This window comes from Passer montanus, unplaced genomic scaffold, assembly GCF_014805655.1.
Source record: "Passer montanus isolate IOZ18808 unplaced genomic scaffold, ASM1480565v1 scaffold9, whole genome shotgun sequence".
NCBI lineage: Eukaryota > Metazoa > Chordata > Aves > Passeriformes > Passeridae > Passer > Passer montanus.
This window is the reverse complement of record NW_024374367.1, coordinates 3,656,940-3,674,262: the sequence shown is the minus strand read 5'-3', so window position 1 is coordinate 3,674,262 and position 17,323 is coordinate 3,656,940. Positions and strand designations below refer to the sequence as shown.

General features: G+C 40.8%; 3 protein-coding genes across 5 annotated transcripts in view; 2 read left to right on the top strand and 1 right to left on the bottom strand.

Annotated features, from left to right (window-relative positions):
• Nucleotides 1–535, bottom strand: part of CACNA2D3 (calcium voltage-gated channel auxiliary subunit alpha2delta 3) — a 467,160-nt gene extending 466,625 nt beyond the window's left edge. Inside the window, exon 1 of the mRNA XM_039695505.1 lies at nt 477–535. The gene's annotated coding sequence lies outside the window, so the exon portion shown is untranslated. The remainder of the gene's footprint in view (nt 1–476) is intronic.
• Nucleotides 536–2,044: 1,509 nt separating this feature from the next.
• SELENOK (selenoprotein K) lies at nt 2,045–5,743 on the top strand. 3 transcript variants are annotated; one of them, XM_039695530.1, is made up of 5 exons: nt 2,045–2,115; nt 2,669–2,759; nt 3,480–3,560; nt 4,260–4,352; nt 5,466–5,741. In XM_039695530.1, exons 1-5 carry the CDS (start codon nt 2,097–2,099, stop codon nt 5,467–5,469), a joined length of 288 nt encoding a protein of 95 aa, XP_039551464.1. In that variant the 5' UTR covers nt 2,045–2,096; the 3' UTR covers nt 5,470–5,741. The 3 variants fall into 3 exon arrangements, 2 of the variants coding, with proteins under 2 accessions (XP_039551464.1, XP_039551465.1); XR_005626123.1 differs by lacking the exon at nt 2,045–2,115 and adding an exon at nt 2,434–2,452 and having other exon boundaries at nt 5,466–5,743; XM_039695531.1 differs by lacking the exon at nt 5,466–5,741 and having other exon boundaries at nt 4,260–4,356.
• Nucleotides 5,744–6,540: 797 nt separating this feature from the next.
• On the top strand, nt 6,541–14,887 carry ACTR8 (actin related protein 8). Its single transcript, XM_039695390.1, has 13 exons — nt 6,541–7,063; nt 7,231–7,401; nt 8,298–8,408; nt 8,668–8,772; nt 9,421–9,594; nt 10,123–10,216; nt 11,029–11,161; nt 11,496–11,649; nt 12,176–12,271; nt 12,820–12,960; nt 13,372–13,636; nt 13,930–14,093; nt 14,744–14,887. Exons 1-13 carry the CDS (start codon nt 6,941–6,943, stop codon nt 14,885–14,887), a joined length of 1,875 nt encoding a protein of 624 aa, XP_039551324.1. The 5' UTR covers nt 6,541–6,940.
• The last annotated feature ends 2,436 nt before the right edge of the window (nt 14,888–17,323 follow it).

Below are 17,323 nucleotides of genomic sequence, written 5' to 3'. Positions count from 1 at the left end.
TATTTATCTCTGTTATTAAAAAACCCAGGACTAGTTCACATTTTATTTTACTTTAAAATATCGCCCGCCCCACCACAAAAAAAAAAAAAACAATAACAAAAAATAAACAAACAAAAAAAACTCCTGCAGCACATTAAGAACTCTCTAATGATTTTCTTTGTTGTTTCAGGATTTTCTATAATTTGGAAAGCAAAAGGTACATAGGTGGTGTCCCTGGATCATTTTAACATACTGCCTGTGTTTATTCCCCTTTTTTTTTTGCACTATACAGCACTATTTTCTAAATGCTTTTATACTGCATCTTTTATTGAGTTGCAGATTAGCCACCTCTTCCAATAACAATAAACATTTACTTTAGACACCTTGTTACTGTCCCAGCAAACATCACAGCATATGTCACAGTTGAGAGAGCCACATACAGAGAGTATCCCCAATACAATTTCAGAAAGCTTCAAGCCCACACAGTAACACCATACCTCTTCTGAAGGCTTCAGGTGCCTGCCCTACAGAGTAACATCCCAACACTTCAGGAGGCTGCAAGGGTCTGCCCTTCTTGTTCCTTAGCCCAACCTTTTATCCCCTCACATTGATGCATTGCCCCTGTGTGCCCTCTGCTCCCTTTGGAGGTTGCTCAGTGCCCCTGGGCACTCCCTGGCTCATTGCTGTCAGTGCTGCTCACAGCTGTGCCCACTGGGGATGGGGCTGGGCCAGCCCCTCTCCAATTACCACAAACTGTGCGCCTACATGTTACAGGCACTTTTCTTCATCAATTGCTTTCAGTTGTTTGCGGAGCTTATTTATAAACACCTGCCAGGTGCAAACAATTTCTTTGCTGGGGGACAGCTGCGCTGTCAGAGACGCTGTATTGCAATTTCACCTTCAGAAAACATTCTTCTGCTATTCCTCTCTTAGCAAAGGACTTTACCTCATCATCATTTGGAAAACACAGCTGTTGCAAAGGAAGATTAAAGTGGTTTTACTTTTTTTTAATCGTTGTTTCACATCAGAATTAAACATTCCTTCTCTATTAGTTTAGCTTAAAAACTCAGAAAGAGAAGGTATTATATTAAATTTGCCTATAAAGCCGTATAGTTACCCCCAATTCTACAAGTGTGTATTCTCCTAGAAAAGGAATGGTAGCCAATATTTGAGGACAAGGATTTTATAAAAAAATAAAATAAATTAAAACAAATGCTCGACTTAGGGCTGAACATTCCCACGAACATAGCCACATACTTGTCATTAAACGCAGGGCACAAAAGTTCCCTTTGGAGAGAAATGTTAAATCATTTCTGCACTTGGTCGTACTTCTATCATTACTGCAGAAGGCGCCTAGGCACACTTCGTTTTTATAAAACCGTGACAGACTATTCCAACTCCCGTTACTACCGCTAAACGCGGCAGAGAAGCTCCAACAGCAATGGAATTATAAATCATTATTTATTTTATTTAAAATAAATCCATTTTCTAGTGGACCAGACCCGCCCCCTCGGAGGGAGGAGCCGTCCCGCCCGAGCACCGCCCGCCTCGGGCCGGCCCCGCCGCGGCTGCCGAGGGGCCCCGGTACCGGGGCTGTGAGGGGATCCCTCGTTACCCGGGGCACTGAGAGGGGGCCCGGTACGAAACTGTGAGGGGATCCCTCGTTACCCGGGGCACTGAGAGCGGCCCCGGTACCGGGGCTCTGAGGGGATCCCTCGTTACTGGTAGCACTGAGAGGGGTCCCGATACCGAGACTCTGAGGGGATCCCTCGTTATCAGGGGACTGTGAGGAACCTGGTTAATAAAACCGGCTGCTCAGGGGGACCCCTCGTTACCCCGGGTACAGAGCGGGATGCCCCGTTATCCGGGGTGCCGAGGGAAAACTCGTTAATAACAGGGCTGCTGACAGGGACCCCTCGACAACAGGCGGTCCTGAGTGGGACCCCGTTGATCTCAGGGCTGCACGCCCTTGCCCTGAGGCGAGGGGACAGGGACCCCAGCGTCCCCAAGGCCCCGCGGCCGCTCCTCCGCGGGCGCCGCCGTCACCGCCCGCTGCCCATGCGCGCGGCGGCCGCGCAGGCGCAGGAGCGGGGCCGGGGCCGGGCCGGCGGGCAGCCATGGTGTACATCTCGAACGGTGAGGGGCCGGGCTCCCGGGGGGCCGGGGCAGCCGCGCTGTGTGTCTGCGGCGGTGAGGGGCCGGGCCGGGGGCTGGCACCGACCGGGGGCACCGGGGCTGCGCTGCACGGAGCGCCGCCCCCAGCGGCGCCGCTGCCGGGACAGCCGGGCAGGGTCTGGCAGCTGCCGGTGTCGCGTCACCCCGCGCTGCCCTGCGGCCTGGGGCCCAGCCTGGCCTGCTGCTAAAGCGGATCTGGGGACTCTGAGGAGTCCAAGTGCGTGCTGCCGACACCGGGAGTGTCACAGGCGGCGCTTTAACCGCTTACGGGGAATCAGACTCCGCGCTGGTACTTTCTGTAGGTTTTCTGGACGTGGAGCCCGTGTGGCGGTGCTGACCCCTTTAGCTCAAGTACTTGGGCAGTAACCTGCAGAAAATGAAACTCGCTGCCATGACGCGCAGTTTCACCGTGCCAGCTGCAAGCTCTGGACTTAGCAGATCTGGTTTTGTTAATGTCCTGTTCAGTGTCACACACTGAACGTCACTGGATGTCTTGTATCTGGATATGTTACAGGACAAGTTTTGGAAAACCAGAGTCGGGCTCCCTGGAGGTTGTCATCTATAACAGATTTCTTCTGGTCAATAGCAGATTTTGTGGTCCTGTTGTAAGTACAAGTTCATTCTTTTGGTGAACTTCATTTTAGATTTAACATAGGTGGAAGTTACACAATGCTATCAGTAACACAACAATAAAAATATTTTATTTATTCTCTAGCATTCCATATGTATAAATGCTTTACTACAACTATGTGGTTGTGTTTATTAAGCACGGTATACTTAACAAAAAGTGCATGAGAAGTGACTATAACTTATTGGCAGTTCAAATGAGTTGTCTTAAATTTAATCTATTTTGATACTGCAGAAATTAAATATTAACTTTTGTTAAAAAGCATCACTAGCTGATCAAATAATTAAGCTGTTTGGAGAATTTTTACTGGTGACAATAGATTCTGACTACATCAAAGTAATCACACAGTAAACACAAATTTGGATCAAAGCTAGTTAACAAACAAAGTTCATGTGATATATTCAACAGTTGTTAGCGATTTCAGTTATAAGTTTATACTTTATGCATTTCTTGCATATTACTAAGAAAACTAGATTTTATAGTTTAAGCCTCACTGTAATTTGGAATTATTTAAGGTTCTAATTTCATATATAGGAAACAATTTACCAAGATTTAAACAACAGTGATCATGAGGAGATACACTGTTCATTCCTGAACACTATTTACTGTTTTTCAGGCCATTTCTTAGCTTCCAATCAAAATATTCAAAAACTATATCTAGCTATCAATTCACCTAACCATTGTTTTCATTTTTCAGTTTCCAGAGCATTATTCAACCAGATTTAAGAAGAAGAGGCTACACATCTTCCTCCTATTCAGGATACCATGATGGAAGAGGGTATTTTTCTCATATTCACACAGTTTTTTTCCTCTGTCTTGGTGAAGTGACATGAATCTGAGCAGATTACAGTTGTGATTTGCATTGAATTGGGTTGTGGAGGAAGGCTAAAGTGGTTATCTGCACTATTGTTGGTAACAATACACAGCTCTGGACACCTGCAATAGCAGTACAGACAGACTAACATCTCTGAAAATATTTTTAAAGCCTGCCTAGGAGACAAGATACATCTTTGTTAAAATTATTTTCTTAGGTATATTTGTACTCAGCATTTGACTTGCATTAGTGCAGTCATTTCTTGTATTACATTACCTAAAGCAAAGCACTATTACAGGGGTGCAATTTCTATGAACACTGCAGCCTAAGTGTTGTGTAGAACTGTGTAAAAGCATCAGTGATCTGTGGCCTTCTCACATCACACAGCAGTGGAAACAGGAGAGGATTTTTGTGATAATGGGGTTTTCTTACAGCTTTCCAGGTGAAACAGCTTTTTCAGAGGTTCAGGGCCTTCTCACATCACACAGCAGTGGAAACAGGAGAGGATTTTTGTGATAGTGGGGTTGGGCTTTTCTTACAGCTTTCCAGGTGAAACTCAACTTTTTTTAGAGGTTCAGACTTTCTCACTACTGACATTTAGAGACAGTGTTATTGTGTTTCTTGTTGAAAAGTTTAATGAAGGTAGAATTCCTTTCTTTCCAGGCCTCCAGCAAATCCTCGCCGGCGGATGGGCCGAATAAATCACTGGGGGGGAGGCCCCAGTCCACCCCCGATGGCTGGAGGTGGATGAGGAAGGTAATTCCAAATCTGCTGCATCCTGCTTTGAAGGGTTTGGGGTTTTTTTTAATAGCAGTGTTAATTCAGGGTAAAGGTAGAATGGAGAGTTTTGTCTTCCTGCTGCAGAAGTTACCAAAACAGGAAAATAATCAAAATTATTCAACAATAAAAGAAATAAAGATACTTCCAGTAAAGGGGAGAACAAGCAGGGGGAAGGGATGTTAAAAAGGATTTTGGTTTAGGAATGGTGGGCTTTCAGTTTTAATTGCACAGAAATTGATAGACAAAGTGTGGCAAAGATTTTTGAGCACAGCTGATAAGTTATTTATAGCTTCTCATCTTTTTTAGCTGCTGATTTAAAAAGCGGATTGTTAGAAAATGATGCTTTGTTTGCATTTCTAATAGTTATATGACGTGATGGGTTTTGGTTAAAGTTGGTATTTCTCAACAGAACTGAAAGAAAAATATAAAGTTGTTACAAGACAGTAAAAATGGGGTTTTTTTCCCCCATTATAATGACACAGCCATGCCATGGCTGTGTCATTATAATGGGGGAAAAATCTTGAATTCCAGTAAAGTGTTAAAATTAGAATTGCCTAAAAATAGAGGTAAAAGTAAAAGAGGTTTTAAATTTCTTACAACTGCCTGATATTTAATTCTGTTTAATAATTAGTTTGGCTGCTGGGAGTTACAGCTGACACTGAGTGTATTTACAGTATGGTTTAATTTACTTTAAGACTTAAGTAAACTTTGTTTTTCATCAGTCATTCCCATTGTTACTATAATAAAAGTTACAAGGAAAACAACCCATGCAGGTGGTTATTACCTGTAAACCTTGTAGGAAAAAGTTCATATACCAGGAAACTGACACCAGTATTTCAGTCCACTGGAACAAGGATAAGCTTCTTCCAAGTGCGAGAAAAACCCTGGGACGTTGTGGTTTTCTTGCAAAGACCATGGAGATGGCTTTTGGGTAATCACAGCTATGTGTAACCTGCTCAGAAATAGTTAGCAAGTCTTTAGCATATCTCATTTAGCTAAATTAAAAGCAATATTATTTTAAATTTTCTAGTTAATTTCATCTCACAAGAAAGGCCTTTGTAAATGTACTGTTACTGCTTTGTCTTTTAGGTAAACGCCTGCTGAAGAGGCAGGCACAAGCATACACATCAGCCACATGAAAAGAGTTTAGTGGTGGACCAAATGGGGATGTGTATGCCTGACTGGAAACTGTTCTGTGATAGAAGCAGATCAATGAAGTTGTACTGGGAACTCCTTCCTCAAGGATCCGGTGTAACTGAACGACAGTTTCATTAAATACATGTTTACTGTCTAAAGTCTTTGTATAGTTTCTGAACATTTTACTGTAGTTGCAACGTTATAAGTAAATTATATTTGGCTTGTCACGAGGCTGATTTTCTCATCATTTTTAAAAATTGAAAAAATCTGAAGTACAATAAGCCTTCTTATATATATAAATACATATTTATAGTTGATAGAGGTGGTCCCTCAAAAGTCAAAGGAGCACTTCCTAAGAGCTTTTCTACTTACTCTTTCAGAACAAACACTCCGTACTTTGCTCTATTTTCCTTATATTAATGATACTGTAAAAGCATTTAAAAAATGTTAACAAATTACTTTGTTTTACAACCCTTGCTTCACTCTGAAACTTAAAAAAAATACAATTTTCTATTCATAACACGTACTTTGTTGTATTTTCCTTCTATTAATGATACTCTAAAAGCATTTCAAAAATGTTAACAAATTATTTTGTTTTACAGCCCTTGCTTTACTAAGGTCCATAATGGTGTTTATAACAGAAACACCCCTTGAAAGAACTTAATTCTCCCCTAAAAACTTACTGAAACGAGTAAAAATATTTACTGTACAAATTTTAAGGTTTTTTACAATAAAATTTGCTATTATTACATGAAGAAAAAAGAGGTCAACTCAAATGCTGAAGGCTATCCCAGAGTAGTTATTTTCTTTCAAATAGTAACTATCTTTTATCTGATGTACCCCTTTTCAGGATGGGAGTTTCTCACTGTTCTTGCACTGAACGTATTCTTTAACAGTCCTTAGCAGGACATTAATCAACAATGCCCTCAATTAACAAGTCACTCCCGCAGATACCACGCCTACTTAACACAAAATTCCTCTCTTTTAGGCTGTGGAACAGCAGTTTTCAGCCTTTAAAAAACACATCTGCCCCAGCTCTAGTGAAACACCCTCTCTGCACAGTTTATAAAGGTGCTCGCTGCCCACAAACAGGGAGGCTGCAGCTTATCACGTACACCAGCCTTTGTACAGAGTATTTTAAGCTCCAGCAGTACCAGCCCAGCTGAGAGCGTTTGGCTGGCGCTCCACCGGACCCGCGGCAGGGCTGCTCCCCAGGCTCCCCGTGCCGCTGCGGGGCTCCTCAGCGCCGGGGCAGGAGCCCCGCGCTCCGCTCCAAGCGGAGCCATCCCGGCAGCGCCCGGGAGCCGCCGAGGCCTCTCCCAGTACCTGCCGAGGGGCGGGGCCGGGCCAGGGCCCGCCCGCTTCCGCCCCGCGCCGGGCTCGGCGCCGCTCGGGGCCGGCAGACGCGGCTTCCGCCCGGCCGGAGCATGACCCAGGCGGAGAAAGGCGAGGCGGAGAACGGCAAGGACAAGGAGCGCGACCGGGAACGCGAGCAGCGCGGCGTGAAGCGGCCCATCGTCCCCGCCGCCGTGCCCGAGTCGCTGCAGGAGGTGAGGCCCGGAGCGGCGGCTGCCGGGCGCTGCTCCCTCCCCGCTGGGGCGGGCCCGGCCCGGGCTCGGCCTTTTAAAGGCCTGCGGAGGGGGTGTGGAAGCGCCGGGAGGGCTCCGGGTGGTCCTGGGCGCTCGATCTGACTCCGTGCTCGTTGTGCTGCTTTCAGCAAATACAGAGCAACTTCATCGTGGTGATCCACCCCGGCTCGACCACCCTGCGGCTCGGGCGGGCCACGGACACGCTGCCCGCGGGCATCCCGCACGTGATCGCGCGGCGGCACAAGCAGCCGGGCCAGGCGGCCTACAGGGACAGCTGGCTCCTCAGGGACGGCCTCAATGTGAGCGCGGGCCCGCCTCGCCGAAACCCGCGTCTCCATCGCCCGCTCTGGGGCGGTTTGGTTTCTGGTGTAGTGCATATGTGCCTGTCATCCTTCGTGGTTTTCCAGAGGAGAATACATCTCGTGTTAAACTTTTTTTTTCACCCTTATAAGCACTGTAGATGTCACCTACTGAAGTCAGTTCGTGGTTTTCCAGAGGAGAATACATCTCGTGTCAAACTTTTTTTTTTCACCCTTATAAGGACTGTAGATGTCACCTACTGAAGTCACTAGGCTTGGATCAGTCTATTTGATTTATTTATTTTATTTGTTTGCAATGAGCTAGACCTAAAGAATTAACAGGATGAGGGTTTGTACATGTTGATTTCCCTGGTACCACACTCAGTATTTCTTCTGGTGGAATGCCAGCTGTAGGATTAGAATCAGACTTCTCCGTTTGTGAATGTGTTGGTTACTGGTTAGTGACTTGGGTAACACAGCAAGTCATTTTAGGCCAGCCTGGTCAAAAGACATATGTAATAAGCTTACTTGTAGTCTGAATCTGTAAAAATCAAACTAACCTCGCTAATATTAGACCTCACCATTAAATAATGGAGATCTGTTTAAACATTTTTGTTCCTATTTCATATGTCTGTAGTTAAGTAGATAATGGCCTGAGCACATCACTAGAGATGAAGTCCAGCAGCCACTAAAAGCAGTTAAAAGATTCAAGCTGACTTGAATAGGTGTTGGGAACTCTAATATAAAAAATAGTTTCTTTTAAAATAAGCATAAGTCTGTTTTAGATTGTACAAGCATCTGTCCTTTCTACTGTCTATCTAAATTTAATAAGAAATTATTTCATTGTTTCCTAATAGCTTCAGTCTAAATATTGCATATTTGGGGTTTTTCCTTAGAAACCTGAAAGTACTGAGCAGAGACAAAATGGCCTTAAAATGGTGGACCAAGCAATATGGTCCAAAAAGATGTCAAACGGAGCGAGGCGCATACCAGTGTCACCTGATCAGGTAACTCATTCTTTAGCTCTTATTAAATTGTTCATTCATGTAGTCCTTGGGTGAGATGCTGTGCTTCAGGACAAGAACAGATACCCTTCCTAGACCAAATATGGGTGTTATTCTGCTACCTAACTGAAAACATGAGAAAATTAAGATGATAAGTGATCCCTCAAGGGCTGGCTTCAAAGGGATATTTCATTTTTCTTCCATGCATAAAAAGTGACCGGTGAAATATTTATCAACAGGATTTGGTTTGGTTACATTTCAGGCCAGGTCATACAACAGACAGATGAGGCCTGCCATTTTGGATCACAGCTCTGGGGCCAAGTGGACAAACACATCAAATCATCCTGAATTTTTGGTAGGAGAAGAGGTAAGATTGATTTTCCTGCTGAATGAGGCTTTGTGTGCTTTAATGCAGCCATTGATCAGTTGCAGTCTGCTATAAGTTAGTATGTACTGAAAGATGTGTAAAGCTAACCAAGCAAAACTGAGAAACTGTACTGTGGAGTAACTGAGTATTTTTTATCATTCAGCAAGACAAGAGGGTTCCCCCATTTGCTTAACAAGTGTCTTGGATCCCTTGCTGCTATAAATCAGGGCTTTTGCAGGGAGTAAATGAGAACTTCACCCATATGGCATAATTCAGAGAAAAAGAAAGAAACTGATAAAAGTATCACTACATGGAATTACCACTGAGTAACTTGATATTTGTGGGCTTCAAAGTATTTAAATTATTTTAGTTTCTAATATGAGATAGTAGAAAAATACAGCTTTATATTCACTAGATGTCTGTGGGTAAGAACATTCAAACAATTTAGACTATGTATTTGCTGAATTTTTATTCTAATGGTTAATCAAGCCCTGTTGCAAAGAAATCCGCTATATTGCTGTTACATCAGTCTGAGCTCTGCAGTGTCTTGTGTGTGCTTCTGAAATACTTTTCTTCCCACTTGTTACTCATTTTGTTAGTATTTTTTTTGGGAAAAGCAATGTCCAGAATGCAATCTCTCATTTTCAGGCCCTGTATGTTAATCCATTGGATTCTTACAACATCCATTGGCCCATTAGAAGGGGGCAGCTGAATCTCCACGCAGGACCTGGTGGCTCCCTCACTGCAGTACTGGCAGACCTGGAAGTTATATGGTCACATGCAATACAAAAGTACCTGGAAATACCTCTGAAAGACCTAAAGGTGAGCTGTGAACAGCACATTTATGTGGAGGGGGCTGTATCCACTTCTCTAAATGTTACTGTAAAAGAGAAGCAACTTGCTGGTATTGGTAGCCTCTTAGAGGTGCTTTCCTTAGTAAATACCTTCTTTTCTGCTGGTGAGCAGGGATCCCAGGACTCCATCTGGAATTTTGTCCATGTCTTTAAGACAAAAGCTGTTGATAGAACCTCTAACAAGGATGTTTAGAAATCCCATGATAGACATTTCACAGTTTTAGTCTTTGGTTTTTTTGTTGACTGTAAAGGAGGCACCTGGGGAACGACTGCCTAATACTTGTGTAATTACTTATCCTTGCTAAGTAGGTATTTGTTTCATGCCTGGTGTACTTTTAAACATTTTAATGGCTATGGACTCTTGGCACTTACTTAGAACATTTTTTTTAAAGTATTGAAAACCTTCCCCTTTCCTCAAATTTTGATTTTTTTTTAATTAAGTTGTATATCGAACTTCATTTGAGAGCTGGCTTTAATTTACTGTTCTTGTCTTCAGTACTACAGATGCATTTTACTAATTCCAGACATCTATAATAAACAACATGTGAAAGAACTGGTAAATATGATCCTAATGAAGATGGGCTTCTCAGGTAAAAACCATAGTGAAGGAAGTACTTGCATTTTTTTTCTTTTAAGGCATATTTCTTTTAAGGCACATTTTTGCACATCAGTCCCAGGTTAGCTAGGACTAGCACCCTCATCTTTTGCCAATCACATAACTGCTGTCTCTTCTAAAGGAGTAAAATGGGGTTTTTTTGAAAAATATTGAAACAAGTTTTTTGGTTTGCTGTTATGCATTCCAGCTGTGGGCTTCTCATTCAGCTGGGGTAAAAGTAGCAGCAGTCTGATTTCTTCAGTATTTCTAGAATGCATGACTGCCTAGAAGGACAGACTGGAATCTCTGGTACTTCCCAGGTTTAAGTATGGGCTTGTGACACAAATGTGCTCTGTAAAGCACATTGTAGGATTGTAGGGAAAAAAGAGGGTCAAATTGGGCCTTATGTCATAACTACTTAAAGACCATATCTGAAATGCTAATAATAATGCTACTTGATCAAAACCAGAAAAAAAATTAGAAAAATATTGCATGTACATCTGGTAGCCAAGACCCTGCATTACCAGATTGAAAAAATACTTGCAGTTTGGAGACAATACCTTTAATCTTGTAGAAAAAGGATCATTTGACCCTGCTCTTAGCTTCCTATCAGGACTTTTAAAGCCTTATTCAACAAAAAAAATCTCGTAAGTACGCCCCACCCCACCTTCATTAAATATACAGGCTTTCAGGGGAGAGTCAGGCTATTTGTAGCTTTTTAAAAGACATTAAAATGTCCTTTAAATGTCAGCAACATGACTGAAATGTTTGGCCTAAATTTAATATAATTTTTTCTTGTGTTGCTAGGAATTATTGTACACCAGGAGTCTGTCTGTGCTACCTTTGGAAGTGGTTTAAGCAGTGCATGCATTGTGGATGTGGGAGATCAGAAGACAAGTGTTTGCTGTGTAGAAGATGGTGTTTCCCATCGCAACACCAGGTACCTTAGAGTGTGCAGAATTGTTATAATCATGGACTTACTTGCTTACCAAAGATTTGACTTCTAAAAGGAGACAAAAGTTATAGAAATATAGGGGTTTTCTTACTCTGAGGCATTTAACAGGGACAACTGTTGAAATATGAACCTTAAAGAATTATCTTTAAAAGAAGTAAACAGGCAGAACTGATCAGAACTAATACTGCGTTCTGTAAACTCTGTGGAAGTCATGATTCCAACGTGGCTAAAATCTTCCTAGCAGTCCTTTCACTATTGCTGCAGTCAGCCAGTATTTCAGTAACTACATAAAAAGATCTTTTTCTTCTCTGTGCTTTAGGCTATGCCTTGCATATGGAGGATCTGATGTGTCAAGGTGTTTTTATTGGCTTATGCAACGAGCAGGATTCCCATACAGGGACTGCCAGTTAACTAATAAGTTGGATTGCCTGCTGCTTCAGCATCTAAAGGAGACATTTTGCCATCTAGATCAGGTGAGAAGGGGCAAATCATGTGTTATCCAAGTAATTATTTTTTATTTTACAGAATGTTACTCTGGGGAGCCTTTTTTATGAGTCCAAGTTGTAAATATTTTACTCAGGAGAATACTGGCAAAAGCTGTAGAAGCTTTAGACTTGAAATTTTTGTAACTTAGTTTATTTTTCCTCTAGGTGAAAGGAATCCCAACCCTTAGAAAGATAATTTCTTTGTTCTTATTGCTGAAAGAAGCTTATAATAATTGCATACTTGCTGGTTTTCGACTTGAGTTCTGTAAGATCTGCCAGCAGGTCTCTTCTTCCTGCAAAACCCTCATTGTAAAGGCTTAGGCATGTAGAAAGCTGTCTGGCACATCATACTACATGGAAAGGACTTTTAAAAACTCAAGAATAGCTAAATAAAATCCATAGTTAGGAGAGAGTTTTGTTACTTTTTTTTTGTTTGCTTTAGTTAAATAGACTATGCAGCTTGATAGATATAAAAGATTTTTTTTGTTGTTGTTTCCATTGTTTCTTACCTTAGGATATTTCTGGATTGCAAGATCATGAGTTCCAAATCCGGCATCCGGATTCTCCAGCTTTATTGTACCAGTTCCGGTTAGGGGATGAGAAATTACAGGTGATTTTTAAATTAAATTACAAACGTAATGAGCATTCAGACTCAGAGCCTCAATTTGTATCAGTCCAGTGCTACTCAGCCCATGTGATTTAAGGATTGTTCTTAAACTGCTTGTAGATAAAATGAATTCCTGTATGGATGAGTGGGCCTAATGCAGCACTGGTGGATGCACAAGACTTCATGAGTAGCTTTAGCCACAATGATTGTTGCTTCATCTAAATGTGATAATTATCCTTCAAGTTCAAAGCATTAATGTTAACTTTGCAAGTTTTTCAGCTTACCATTGAATTTTCTGATTTTGTAACAAATTACAATTGTGTACTTGTTTATCACACAATGCTAAATCTCTAAAGAGACTTGTGTAATTGTTGGCATGTTTTTTAATTATAAAAAACAGAAGACACTTTAGTATTTCACAAACTACCTGGAAAAAAAACACCTCCATTTAATTTTGAATAGAGATAAAATAGAATGAGACTTTTCTTTTTTCTGTAGTAAAGGCCATAAGAAGGAATACTGTAGTAAAACCGTGCCAAATCTCTCTTCAGGCACCCATGGCTCTGTTTTATCCAGCAACTTTTGGAATTGTTGGACAAAAAATGACAATTTTGCAGCACAGGTCACAAGGTGATCCTGAGGATCCTCACGATGAACATTATCTGCTGGCCACACAAAGTAAGCAGGAGCAGGTGTGTGATTGCTGGTTTTATTTTTAATTAACTGTCTTTTAATTGGGGAATAAAATGAGGACTCAATTAGCTCATCTCAGAAACCAGTTTGTTACCTCGGTCAGAAGTATTAAAGAATAAATTTAAAGTTAAGTAGTTACAGATGCCTAAACAATTCTTTAATTAGAAGTGTGCATTTTTAAAGTCTAAGAAGGGATCCCTCTATTATGGGATTGAGCAATCTGATGGGGTTCAAAATAAGCCCTTACTTAGAACATGAGGATTAAAATGAAAATCAGATGAGGCAATAATGCAGGGCTTAACCTTGCTGGCCAAAAAGGTGAAGGGAAGTACAGAGGTGCTTAGTTAAGTCTTTATACTGTTCTGTAACCAGCTGTGACATTTTTACATTTTTGTTTTCTCATTTTGAAGTCTGCAAAAGCTACAGCTGACAGAAAATCTATGTCAAAGCCTGGTGCATTTGAGGGAGAATTGAGAGGCCAATCCTCAGACATTTCAGAGAGGATCTACCCCCAAGAAGTGGAGCTGGGCTCTTCCCAGGGTGACTGTATGATACCTGGCAATGATTCAGAGGAACCTTTAAGTGCACACATGTCCAGGAAAACTGCTATTTCTCAGTTTGAAGGGAAAGCCCTGGGCCTGGACAAAGCCATCCTTCATAGTATCGACTGCTGTGGTAAGAATTGCATTTGTACAAGTCTGTGAAATAGACCTCAGGGTGGATTTATGTAACTCCTGTATTTCATCAAAGAAAGATGTGTCCCTAGGTTTTATCATCTGGAGAGTAGCTACACTGTTTCTTATGCTTGCATCTTTGTTGATGTTTGTTGAGCTATGTGTCCAAGGAATAGAAGAATTTTAAAAGCAAACATCAGTTTCTCTCTGGTTTGACTTGCACTAAATTAATTGTAATACAGACCATAATAACTTCAAAAAACAGATGTATTTCTATATATTCATTCGTTCCAGCATCTGATGATACAAAAAAGAAGATGTACAGCTCCATCTTAGTAGTGGGAGGAGGCCTTATGTTTCATAAAGCTCAAGAGTTTCTTCAACACCGAATTCTCAACAAAATGCCACCTTCCTTCAGAAGAGTTGTTGAAAATGTTGAGGTCATCACAAGGCCTAAGGTAACTGTTAACTGATGGCTAAGTAGTTAGTAAACTATGATTGGTTTAAATCTTTGAAAGGTTAAAAGAAAAAAATTCTTTTAAAATCCCAGAGTAGTTGAATATCTGAGATTTAAGGGAGCTTTAGCCTATGACATAGCACTGGCTGGTTAGAGACAGGGCCTTAGAGGCATAGCAAGAGTGGGACTGGTACAGATCACTGAAGTGTCTATTAGCTCAAGGCCCTATTCTTAAAGAAGCAGTTAGGACTGGCCCATGCAGGAAACATGTCTCCTCAGCAAGAAATTGTGATTTTTAAAATTTTTTTAGTATTACGAAGATAATAGAAAAACAGGCATTGAGATTAATTTTCATTTGGCATTAATCAGGCAAAACTTGTAAATATACTTCCACCTATTTCAGAGCCTCCATTACTGAAGGCAAGATTTTCGTTATGTCCTTAGAAAGCATCTTAAAACAAAAAGTGACTTCTCACATCAATTAAATATTTTTATCTTACTACTTTTTCCTGGATAATACTGTAAAACTTATCTCTTCCCCTACCCCACCAGATTCTAACTAGTGAATAGTGTTGGAAAAATAAGATACAACTTTGGAGAACGATGCCAAATGAGAGCAATGACTGTGTGCAATCTGTGTTCTGAATTTAGGATATGGATCCACGTTTGATTGCCTGGAAAGGAGGGGCAGTTTTGGCCTGTCTGGACACCACTCAGGAGCTGTGGATCTACCAGAGGGAGTGGCAGCGCTTTGGGGTCAGGATGTTGCGGGAGCGAGCTGCCTTTGTGTGGTAATGGAGGTGCTTACAGAGGAGCCTCTGGGAACTTCACTGAAGATTCAATGCCATTTTTTTTCCCAGTGCACATGAATTGATCTTCTGCTGATGCATATTTTTTGTATTTTATTAACTTCAACTGAGATTTTTCTCGATTTGTTGTAAAAAACCAAAAGACTTACTGAATTCATTTGACTTCAGCTACCCTTTGTCTTTTAAATTGTATGCATTGAATTCTGCATACAGAGTAGCACTGTCATCTCCAGAGTAACTGTATTTATATTATACAGGTAATGTATATTAAAATTGCACAATGTAGGAACTTAAGGTATGAAATATTACTTGAGAGGTGTTAAGCCAAGATTCATTCCAGAAACCTGCACACAGAAGCAACAGCTGAAGAGTGCAGCTGTGGGTTTAATGTAATATTCTGATTGCTACTCTAATGTTACCAGGAGATGAAGTTGATCATTAGGGTAAAAGTGAAATGAAGAACTAAAACTACAGTCACTGTTTGTATTTTACTTATGTAATAAATTATTTTATTCAGTGGAAACACAAAGAATTTGGAAGTGGAATATTTTTTTCTTGCCCTGTACTTATCATCAAAACTTCTTTGTTTTTCATTATCTATTGTAGAGTCCACTTTTTTCCTTATTTTACAAAAATCAATATATGTACCCAAAAGACCTAGCTGCAATTTTATACAACCAGCACAGCTTCCAGTTCATTCCACCTGAGGGCAGTGAGGCTGCACTCTTCAACACCCTGAACACCAACCAAAGCTGGTTTGGTTGGGCAGCTGCCTTCAAAACCACAGGACTGGAAATACTGAAGCTGGAGCTTCCTGAACAAACTTGAGAGTGTTCCTACTGCAATAATACCTAAAAGGCAGTCTCTTTTATATGACCTTAGCTAAAAGGATGCTCGCAGCAAAACTCAACAGAATACAAAAGCTCAAGAAGATGAGAACTCTTACCTCTGTGTGAGATGGCACGAGCTGTCCCAGCAATGAGACACAGTCACAAGCAGAGCAGCAAGGAGAAATCACTCACATCCTCCAACTGATTTGATTGTAAGGAGCTGTAAAAGAGAAAATCACTTGGAATCAAGTCTCTAAAAGCTATCAGTTATTATAATACTTACCAATATATGGTATGTACACATTTGTGTATTTTAATAAAATTTAGAGAAAAAGCACACATTTACTGAAATTATCATTTCCAATGTACATACATGGAGAACTCTTACCTCTGTGTGAGATGGCACGAGCTGTCCCAGCAATGAGACACAGTCACAAGCAGAGCAGCAAGGAGAAATCACTCACATCCTCCAACTGATTTGATTGTGAGGAGCTCTAAAAGAGAAAATCAATTGAAATCAAGTCTCTAAAAGCTATCAGTTATCATAGTAACACTAATATATGGTATGTATGCATTTGTTTATGTGTATTTTAATAGAATTTAGAGAAAAAGCACGCAGATTTACTGAAATTATCATTTCCAATGGACATACATTGAAAGTGTACTAAAAAGCAATGCAAAATGATTCATCATCTATTTTGGAGTTGTTGATTACCTAATTTACTTAATTTTCTTCCCTACTTTGAAAGAAGCAAGGCATATCAGTCTGAGTCTGCTCCCTGCCAATTCCTCCCATGTTACTGGAATATATCTCCCCCTGAAACCTGAGGTGTCATCATCTCCTCTTGTCCTTTTTGGTTAGAGTTTTACCCTGAGCAAAAGCTACAAAATAACAAATTCCTGAGGTGTAGCATTACTCTAATAAGCATAAAATTTAAGAGGAGGAAGGTGAAAGGCAAAATTGGCCTATGCCATCATATATAAAGTCACCTAAAACCAAAATCATCTGCATCTTGACAGGATTTTAACATTCAAACCAAATATAACCAAAACATTTCTTTTTCCTGGATTTTTGCAAACATCCCAGGGAAAATCTGCTGAAAATACCTGATAAATATTGCAACAGGAAACAATTAGTAGTTTCAGCTTAGTTTGCAGTAAATACTGACTTGAGAATGATAAATGTTCAAGTATCCGTGCATTACAAAAACAGCAAATTCACCTGCACAGAATTCTCAAAATTTCTGTTTAAAGGCCTTGTGTATGATTCAGTTGGTAACAAAGATATGAGATATCATCACCAATTTCTAGTCTGCAAACCCATGAAATACTGGACAGGACCCCTTACAATGAAGTGGAAACTATTTTTTCACATTCCAAACAATGAACTTAGAATTTTGTGCTCTACATCTACCCCTACTTAACTGCCGAAATTGCTCTGTTACTTCAGGAAACTTCTATACTCTTATACATATTTAGTGCATGTTTTCTATAGACTTTTTATTTGCTTACACAGCATTGAAAGTGTACAAAATTTTTTCAACACTGCAAACACACATCTTGGTTTCAAGAATTCTTAATCACTGCAAAGA

Bases quoted from the DNA above. Each gene is read 5' to 3' on its own strand.
- ACTR8 (XM_039695390.1), top strand. From the start codon at position 6,941: ATGACCCAGGCGGAGAAAGGCGAGGCGGAGAACGGCAAGGACAAGGAG. The intron at 7,402-8,297 runs GTGAGCGCGGGC...GTTTTTCCTTAG, and splicing joins TCCTCAGGGACGGCCTCAAT to AAACCTGAAAGTACTGAGCA. The intron at 8,409-8,667 runs GTAACTCATTCT...GTTACATTTCAG, and splicing joins TACCAGTGTCACCTGATCAG to GCCAGGTCATACAACAGACA.